The following is an 8,971-nucleotide window of genomic DNA, read 5'->3' on the forward strand; positions in this document are numbered from 1 at the left end:
TACCTCTGGACCCGCTATAGCTACACCCTGCCCATCAAACGGTTCTCTTTATTTTGTGTGAGACATCTATGGCTGACCCCAGGGTGTATGCACATACCACATGGCTTGCAAAACCTATATAACGCTAGATTGAATATGTACGTTTGACACCCATTTACAAATTACGTAAAATTTTGCAAATAATTTGCCTTATTTAACTTTGTACTGAATTGCAGCCTGCATGCAAAATATTCTGCTGTTTGCTACAGGTGCTGTCAACAGCTTGTCGACAGATACACCCCTCTTAGCTCATTTGCATACTTTTTTCCACGAAGCTTTGCTTGTAAGACTCCATACACTTGCTGGATCTCCTCAATAAAAACCAGTACCCCACTAGAGCTCCGTGAAAGGCATCGCATCTACCCAACCAGTACCTTGCTCTATATGGATGAGGGACAAGAACTCCCGAAACATCTGTCTACAGGTGGTGTCTCTGGTTTGGCTAATATCCCTAATCATGTATCAGGCATTATCTCACATAGCTACGGTACCAACAGGTAGCACTAGAGACAGGTTTCTTCCTTCTGGAGAAGATCTAATTTGCATACTGTTTTCCCATGGGGCATTGCCTGCGAGACTCACACCACCCGTTGGAACTCCTCAATCAAAAACAGTATATTATAAGGATATAAAGACAGGGAGGAGAAGACACATAACGGCACCTCTCCTGAAATAGTAGGCTTTGGTTTAAGTTCCTCTAAAACTACGTCTTCCCATGTGCAGATGGCAGATAGTTAAGTAGTCACATGGCGGTCATTCATCTTGCATTCATTCATGGTTCCTACCGCAGATGTGACATCATGTGGACATTGTGATTACAGCATTGTGTTCTGTAATTTAATACAAAGTAGAAACATCTGCTGGAATTTTCCCAAGGACAATTCAGTAAGATGGAGGAGACATGTCCTTATGACAGGTTCCCTTATTGTCTGTGTGTCATCATCCAGATGTCAAACTCAGCCCAACAAAGTGTATTTCCAAAGAACGGATAATAAAACTGCTTCATGTGTTTGATATAAATCCCATGTCTTACCTTCATGTTCACACCCCAGGCTGCCAACTCTATTGATTTCTATTAAAATCTTAGTAGGAGGGGATGCCAGCTACCTCCTCCCTGACAGATGAGAAGACAGCTACCTCCTCCCTGACAGAGGAGAAGACAGCTACCTCCTCCCTGACAGATGAGAAGACAGCTACCTCCTCCCTGACAGATGAGAAGACAGCTACCTCCTCCCTGACAGATGAGAAGACAGCTACCTCCTCCCTGACAGATGAGAAGACAGCTACCTCCTCCCTCACATATGAGAAGACAGCTACCTCCTCCCTCACAAATGAGAAGACAGCTACCTCCTCTCTGACAGATGAGAAGACAGCTACCTCCTCCCTGACAGATGAGAAGACAGCTACCTCCTCCCTGACAGAGGAGAAGACAGCTACCTCCTCCCTGACAGATGAGAAGACAGCTACCTCCTCCCTGACAGATGAGAAGACAGCTACCTCCTCCCTGACAGATGAGAAGACAGCTACCTCCTCCCTGACAGATGAGAAGACAGCTACCTCCTCCCTGACAGATGAGAAGACAGCTACCTCCTCCCTCACATATGAGAAGACAGCTACCTCCTCCCTCACAAATGAGAAGACAGCTACCTCCTCCCTGACAGATGAGAAGACAGCTACCTCCTCCCTGACAGATGAGAAGACAGCTACCTCCTCCCTGACAGATGAGAAGACAGCTACCTCCTCCCTCACAGATGAGAAGACAGCTACCTCCTCCCTCACAGATGAGAAGACAGCTACCTCCTCCCTGACAGATGAGCAGACAGCTACCTCCTCCCTGACAGATGAGAAGACAGCTACCTCCTCCCTGACAGATGAGCAGACAGCTACCTCCTCCCTGACAGATGAGAAGACAGCTACCTCCTCCCTGACAGATGAGAAGACAGCTACCTCCTCCCTGACAGATGAGAAGACAGCTACCTCCTCCCTGACAGATGAGAAGACAGCTACCTCCTCCCTGACAGATGAGAAGACAGCTACCTCCTCCCTGACAGATGAGAAGACAGCTACCTCCTCCCTGACAGATGAGAAGACAGCTACCTCCTCCCTGACAGATGAGAAGACAGCTACCTCCTCCCTGACAGATGAGAAGACAGCTACCTCCTCCCTCACATATGAGAAGACAGCTACTTCCTCTCTCACTTATGTCCCTATGAAATGACACTGTTACCCAAGTCTAGAGCCAAATTTCTGCAACCAGAAGCTTCTTTCTCTGCCGCTCTAGCCCCCTTCTTCTGCCGCGGTCCTTCTGGATTAGGTCTTGGCTCTCCTACTCTGTCTGCATGGCAGCCTCACATTGCAAATGCACCCAAAGATGATGGTGGGCCTGGTGGCATATTTAAAGGGGCATCATCCTGCCCTGTCTTCCTGTGCTATTGTTCCTGGTTCTCCTGATCCTGACCTCAGCTTAGTTTCTGGACATGGCTTCTGCCTCACCATTGCGTCTATCTGCCTAGTACTTGTTCTTCTACTCCAAGCCCTGACCCTTAGCTTTATTCCTTGTCCAGGCTCCTGTCTCATCCTTGAGTCTGTTGCATCCTGACCACTCTCCTTGTAACAACCCTTGGCTCTGTTCCCGACTACAGCCTGAGCACTACTAATACCAAGGCATAACTATTTTGGAGCGGCGACCTTCAGGATCTTCCTGTAGCTAAATCCATACCTCCTTGTGGGGCTTGTCTCATTTTATTGATAGAGATGTGGATATCATTCTTCAGAAGTCAAGATGGTCCCCATTGTCTTCAGCTCTCGGACAACGCCTTATTTATTCAAGTTGGAAGCAAAGCACAAAGGGTTTGCCTATCTAAGAGGACTCTCCTCACTGATGTGTCGTGTATGACGTATGCTGCACTGCTGTTATTGTGAAGCCATTACAATATGGCGCTGGTACCCTAGATATTTTCATTATCCACATACTAAAGAGGTTGTAAAATAATGCACACAGTGCGCAGAAGCTAAGTCTTATCTCTTTCTTTGCTTATGTATTCTAGCCAATGGAACCATGCCACGAGCCTCGGGGGGGATGCCCCTCTGATGTACATATATACTGCTTGTCTTCCTGTAATAGATGAGAACTTCTTTGACCCCGCTTGGTGTCAGTGTTGTCTATTTCATGCATGTAAAATCCTAGGATTAAGACAATTTGGAGCAGTAGAGCAAATACATTTAACTCTGATTGAGAGCATCTCTAACAATATCACTAGGATATGCCATCAATGTCAGGTGTGGGTCACACCTCTGGGAACCATACCTGTCTCTGGAAGCGAGCAGAGGTGCGTGCGCGGCATGCTCTCCATTCATTTTTATGACCGTTCTAAAAATAGCCGAGATAGCGAAAAAAAGAATGGAGAGCGCACAGCGCATGCGCGGCCACCACTCCAATCACTTCTATGGGACTGCTGGAGATAGCCAAGCTAGTGCTTGGCTATTTTCAGCAGTCCCGTAGAAATAAATGGAGGGCGGCTCTACGGCTATACTTGCACATCCACTCTCCACTTACTTCGGGGGGTCCTGTTCAGGTCCCACCTCCTATCTGACATTTGTGGCATGTCACCAATGCCTAAAATGAGACAACTCCTTTCAAAGGGTTTTCCAGGTCTCTCATAACTGATGACCTATCCTCCAGTATCTGATCAGTGGGGGTCTGACACCCGTGACCCCGCCAAGCACAGCACCGTACATTGTAGAGCATTGTTGGATGCCCATCAATCAAATACTGATGACGTATACAGAGGATAGGTCATCAGTTATAAGGTCTCGGAAAACCCCTTTAAGGGTGAAGACTAGGGGATCACTTGGACTCTGCACCCCAGTATAGCCAGCACCACATTTCTCGGATGTGACCATATCATTAAAATTAATCTTTGGGGAAGGATTCGGAGCTAAGAGAGTAAAGTCAAAGCAAAGCCTTCTAATGAAAGCCAACATGGCTGACAATAGTGGTTCCCATTTTTTCAGGATTTACAGTTGTTTTCAAAATAATAGCAGTGTGTTTAAAAAATCTCAAGCTGAAAAATCCTTCTAATAGCTTTTATTTCCATCCACACAGATGCATTGGGAACACTACACATTCTATTCTAAATCAAAACATGAAGAAAAATATATCAAATTTGTGTTGTTCCTCTAAAAAAAATAAAAATGAAGAAAAGTGAATATTAGACTGTTCAAAAAAAGTAGCAGTGTTTGTCTTCTTCTTTACAAACTCAAACACTCACCATATAAACTGAGAAATGTCTGAAGCTTTTCTTTCCTCTGAATCTAGTTGTATAACCGCTGTCTGTGAGAACTGCTGGACGTCTGTGTTGCTCGGAGTCACCACCTTCTGCCCCTGTGACCAGGTATTCCGGCCCAGGATGATTGGACGACATCCCACAGTTCTTCTCTATTTCTTGGTTTTGCCTCAGAAACAGCATTTTTGATGTCGCCCCACAAGTTTTCTATTGGATTAAGATCCGGGGATCGGGCCGGCCGCTCCATGACGTCAATCTTGTTGGTCTGGAACCAAGATGTTGCCCGTTTACTGCTGTGTTTGGGGTCGTTGTCTTGTTGGAACACCCATCTCAAGGGCATCTCCTCTTCAGCATAAGGCAGCCTGACCTCTTCACGTCTTCTGATGTGTTCACACTGATCCCTGGTCCGTGATAAATAGGCCCAACACCGTAGTATGAGACACATCCCCATCTCATGATGCTTGTCCACCATGCTTCTCTGTCTTCACAGTGCACTGGGGCTTCGATTCAGTGTTTGGGGGTCGTCTGACAAACTGTCTCCGGCCACTAGACCCAAAAAGAACCATCTTACTTCCATCAGTCCACACAATGTCTCTTCAGGCCGTCAATGTGCTCTTTGGCAGATTGTAAGCTCTTCAGCACACGTCTTGTTTCCAGCAGTGGGACTTTGCGGGGGCTTCTTGCAGATCGCTCGGCTTCACATTGGCGTCTTCTCATTGTAACAGGACTCACAGGGAACTTTACACCTTCTTTCATCTTCCTGGAGCTGATTGTTGGCCGAGTCCTTGCCATTTTGGCTATTCTTCTATCCATCCGTTTTCTTCCAATGGTAGTTTTTCGCTTTCTTCCACGTCTTTCAGGTTTTGGTTGCCATTTTAAAGCATTTGCCATCCTTTTAGCTGAGCAGCCTATCATTTTCTGCTCTTCTTTATATCTTTTCCCCTCTCCAATCAACTTTTTAATCAAGTTACGCTGTTCTTCTGAACAATGTCTGGAACGACCCACTTTCCTCAGAATTTCAGAGAGAAATGCGCTGTAACCGGCAGGTACGACATGTGCTGCCTTAAGGGCAATAATTGCCACCTGTTTTTCAAAGAATGAATGACCTCACTCATTGATCTTCACACTGCTATTATTTTGAACATGCCCCTTTAAATTAGTGATTGAATTACAGAGAATCAGTAGCATGCATGTCATGACTGTTGGATTTCTATTACTCTACTACACCTGCTAGTAAATTATTTGCCATGTAGAAATATAATTTCTACCGAAAACAGTGATTGATCAGGTTAGTGATGTCTGACTGCTATTATTTTGAACACAACTGTGCATTGGTAATATTACCCTTATAAATGTCCCCGAGTCTGGTCTTATATGGCCATATTACAGCCACAGGGGTAAGAGGGGGGCTCCGAACTGGAGAACCTCACCACTGTATTACCTTCTGGAAGGGGCCCAGCAATATCGCACCTGGTTGTGGTGTCAGGAGACTGATGGTGAACATGTTACAGCCTCAACTAGATAAGACAGAACATTAGAGGATGGGTTTGCAACAGAAAAAAAAAAAAACAGTACAGGTGGAGCAGCATTTGTTGTAGTCCAGATCCCAAACAACCTGCGCTTAAAAAAAAGAAAGATAGTTTTCGAAGCCTCCCTGTTGGCACACCTATGTGTAAAATAACAGAATGTGTGCAACAAAACCTGCTCCATCTGTATTTGCACGTTTGTTTCTTAGAATCTCGATCCACGTTTCTTACATTGAAGGAGCATTTTCCCTTTAACTGGCCGGTGGAATAATGACAGCTCGCAGATCTTCTTGGCGGGGTGCGTGGTACAGAAGCGTCTTGCCAGTTGATTCTTGAAAACTCTCCATACGCTGCTGCTATGTAATTAGGAGAGGAGAATATAGGTTCTGTTGTTGCACATAAACAGTGACACAGATGCAGCCTGGTGGGATGCCGCCGCGATGATGGCGGATGTGCTAACGTGACGGCAAAAATATCAATGTGACAGTTCAGGCGCTCGCCCCGTGGGGCTGGACTATTTCTGGGGACCAAGAATTTTAAAAACCTGCAGACAAAGTCAGATCACCTGCCATGGAATACGTGAAGAGCTAAATTTAAAGGGGTTGTCCAGAAGTACAATACTGATGACCTGTCCTCAGCATAGGTCATGAACATCGGATCAGTGAGGGGTCCGACTCTGCGCAGCTAACAAAACACAGCGCCGTCCATCGTATAGTGGCTGTGCTTGGTATTGCAGCCCAGACCAAATCACTTGGCCATGTGACCAATGAATAGGATGTGACTGGCTTAGGAAGAGGCCGCTGCGGACTCTCCAAACAGCTGATCGGCAAGTGTGCTGGGAGTCGGACCCCCACCAACTAGACATTGATAACAGGTCATCATCAATATTGTACTTCTGGAAAACCTCTTTAGGCTACTTTCACACTAGCGTTGTTTTAATCCGGCGTTCAATTCAGACACCGGAACTGCCCGCCGGATCCGGAAAAACGTGTGAAAACGGACTACATTTGAATCCTGATCAGGATTTTGATCACAATGAAAAAATGCATTGGAAAAAACGGATCCGCCATTTATGGACTTTAACTTTTTTTTCACATTTTTCGGGTTTAACATGCAAAAGCCGGATCCGTTTTGACTGAACACACAGCGCCAGATCCGGCGTTAATGCAAGTCAATGGGAAAAAGGCCTGATCCGGCGTTCAGTCAAAGTGTTCAGGCTTTTTGGCCGGAGGTAAAAATACTGCATGCTACGTTTTTCTGAAAAGCCTGATCAGTCAAAAAGACTGAACTGAAGACATCCTGATGCATCCTGAAGGACTGACTCTCCATTCAGAATGCATGGGGATAAAACTGATCAGTTCTTTTCCGGATTTGAGCCCCTAGGACGGAACTCAGTGCCAGAAAAGAAAAACGCTAGTGTGAAAGTACCCTTAAAGGGGTGGGGGAAAAGATGCCTACTTTTTGGTCTTGAAACAGTGCCACAGGATAGGAGATAACTATCTGATTGGTGGGGATATGACTGCGGAGACCCCCACTGATCATAAGAATGAGGTGCGTAGGGTCGAACATTTAGCCAGGCAGAAGACCGATGTCGCCCAGGCAGAGGGTCAGGGACCCCCTTTAACTCTCTGCAATCAAAAAGGACGGACTAGGCTTGATCAATTATATACTCTGCGAATAGAAGAATGGAGCAGCAAGTGACGCAGTGACGTCCGTCCATCTGGTCGGTAGTGGTGTTTTTTAAAACATCAATTAAATGTTAAAGGGGTTATTCAATCCTATAAACTGCCCCCCCCCCCATCCCCATATTCGGGGCCGCTCACATTGAATATACTTCACCAGGAGCAGCACAGGGAGCGGGTTAAGTATATTCAATGTGAGGGGCCCGGCATATGGGGGGGGGGGGGGGGGGCAGTTTATAGGATTGGATAACCCCTTTAAGTTTTGCAAGTTCCGGTACCTATCAGAGAAACTGCAGACGAATGGGGAATCTAATCCGAATCAAATGGTCAGTGACGGGTATAATACTCAGCAGGTACAATTCTAGGTTTTCCCTGCCAGCACAGTGACTGCAATGTAAAGTTGTGCTGCCATCTAGTGGCTGTCCCCTGTCTCTGCAACATATTGGGTGGATTCATTTTTACCACCCTCCATTCAACATATGAGCGCAGCCTATTTGGGATAATGACGTCATTGGAGGAGGATTAAACCATTATGAAACAAAGGCCTTGGACACCTGGCTGTCATCTCAATATAGTGAGGTGCAGATATTATATATTTATATGATTTTATTATTATTATCCATGGTCCCATTGAGATATACAGTTGCAAGAAAAAGTATGTGAACCCTTTGGAATGATATGGATTTCTGCACAAATTGGTCATAAAATGTGATCTGATTTTCATCTAAGTCACAACAATAGACAATCACAGTCTGCTTAAACTAATAACACACAAAGAATTAAATGTTACCATGTTTTTATTGAACACACCATGTAGACATTCACAGTGCAGGTGGAAAAAGTATGTGAACCCCTGGACTAATGACATCTCCAAGAGCTAATTGGAGTGAGGTGTCGGCCATCTGGAGTCCAATCGATGAGATGAGATTGGAGGTCAGAGGTCGCGCTACATTTTTTCCGGAAAAGTAAAAATACTCCTCTGACCATTTTTGAGGAGTATTTTTAGCCGAGGAGGAGTACGTAATTTGCGGTAATTCATATATATAATACACAGGCCTAAATAATGTTAAGATGTTGCTATTTCGGCAAGGAAACCATTACCAGTCTCCTCTATAAGGTCTTCCATGCAGAAATGGCTAATTTTGACCTTTTTTAAATTTATCTTAGAAGACTGAATCCCTACCTTTCTTGAAGCACCAAATCTGTCACGTAGAGATCGGCGCGGTAGACTGTGCAAAACACAATAAGAATTGAACAGGGACGTTGTTGTGGTGGTTGTGGCAGGGAGCAGGGGCTGGCGGTCTGGGACGTCTGGTGGTTGTGGCAGGGAGCAGTGGCTGGCGGTCTGGGACGTCTGGTGGTTGTGGCCGGGAGCAGTGGCTGGCGGTCTGGGACGTCTGGTGGTTGTGGCAGGGAGCAGTGGCTGGCGGTCTGGGAC

The 8,971-nt window shown here is 45.8% G+C and overlaps 1 protein-coding gene across 6 annotated transcripts in view; it reads left to right on the plus strand.

Moving 5' to 3' along the window:
• Positions 1-2,997, plus strand: part of KBTBD12 (kelch repeat and BTB domain containing 12) — a 111,405-nt gene extending 108,408 nt beyond the window's left edge. For 5 of the 6 annotated variants that reach the window (XM_040408586.1, XM_040408587.1, XM_040408589.1 and 2 more), the window contains exon 7: positions 2,792-2,997. In XM_040408586.1, coding sequence (XP_040264520.1) covers positions 2,792-2,903 — 112 coding nt within the window. In that variant the 3' untranslated portion in view covers positions 2,904-2,997. Of the gene's footprint in view, positions 1-1,126 lie in introns of all 6 variants that reach the window. The other variant, XM_040408591.1, reaches the window with a different exon arrangement.
• Positions 2,998-8,971: the final 5,974 nt, after the last annotated feature.

Source organism: Bufo bufo, chromosome 9 (genome assembly GCF_905171765.1).
Source record: "Bufo bufo chromosome 9, aBufBuf1.1, whole genome shotgun sequence".
Classification (NCBI taxonomy): domain Eukaryota; kingdom Metazoa; phylum Chordata; class Amphibia; order Anura; family Bufonidae; genus Bufo; species Bufo bufo.